The 556-nt window shown below is 55.9% G+C and overlaps 1 protein-coding gene across 1 annotated transcript in view; it reads right to left on the bottom strand.

Annotated features, from left to right (window-relative positions):
- Nucleotides 1-236, bottom strand: part of SPACA3 (sperm acrosome associated 3) — a 5,504-nt gene extending 5,268 nt beyond the window's left edge. Inside the window, exon 1 of the mRNA XM_004385453.2 lies at nt 1-236. Within this exon, the coding sequence (XP_004385510.1) occupies nt 1-149 (149 nt within the window). The 5' untranslated portion in view covers nt 150-236.
- Between the last annotated feature and the right edge of the window lie 320 nt (nt 237-556).

The raw sequence follows: 556 nt of genomic DNA, 5'->3' as shown, positions 1-556 counted from the left end.
AATTCCTGTAGCAATCTGGCCAGCTCACAGCGGCTGTAGACCTTGGCCTCGCTGGCAGCCAGTAAGCAGCTGAGCAGAGAGATGAAGGCGAGCATCATGCTCCCGGTCGGGCACAGCCACCTTCTGGGAGCCCAGTTCCTGGGTTCCATGCTGGTGGCAGAAGCAGAGCCCCCGCCACTCTGGCTCAGAGCTGGGCTTGGAGATGGCAGGTGGCTCACCAGCCCTGGCTGTCCAGTCACAGATGCCCACTTCTCAGAAGAAGAAGAGAGACAGGACCTGAGTGCACCCCTGGGAAAGGGAGAGAAGGGATGGGTGGAAGGCAAGGCTCCAACAGTGCAAATCAGCTCCCTTGCAGCCCTAGTGAAGCATCAGCCATGTCCTTGAGACCCTGGAGAGGGTTCCCCAAGATCAGTCCCTTCTCCCTTCCAATCCTGCTATAACTCACCCTCTCCCAGCAGCTGAGGGAAAAGGAGGAAGAAGACTAATATATATTGAGCTGCACACTGTGTGCCAGGCATTGTGTAATCCTGACACCCAAGATTTCCTAAAGTTTGAA

This window comes from Trichechus manatus, unplaced genomic scaffold (assembly GCF_000243295.1).
Source record: "Trichechus manatus latirostris isolate Lorelei unplaced genomic scaffold, TriManLat1.0 scaffold00138, whole genome shotgun sequence".
NCBI lineage: Eukaryota > Metazoa > Chordata > Mammalia > Sirenia > Trichechidae > Trichechus > Trichechus manatus.
This window is presented reverse-complemented; position numbering and strand designations above follow the sequence as displayed.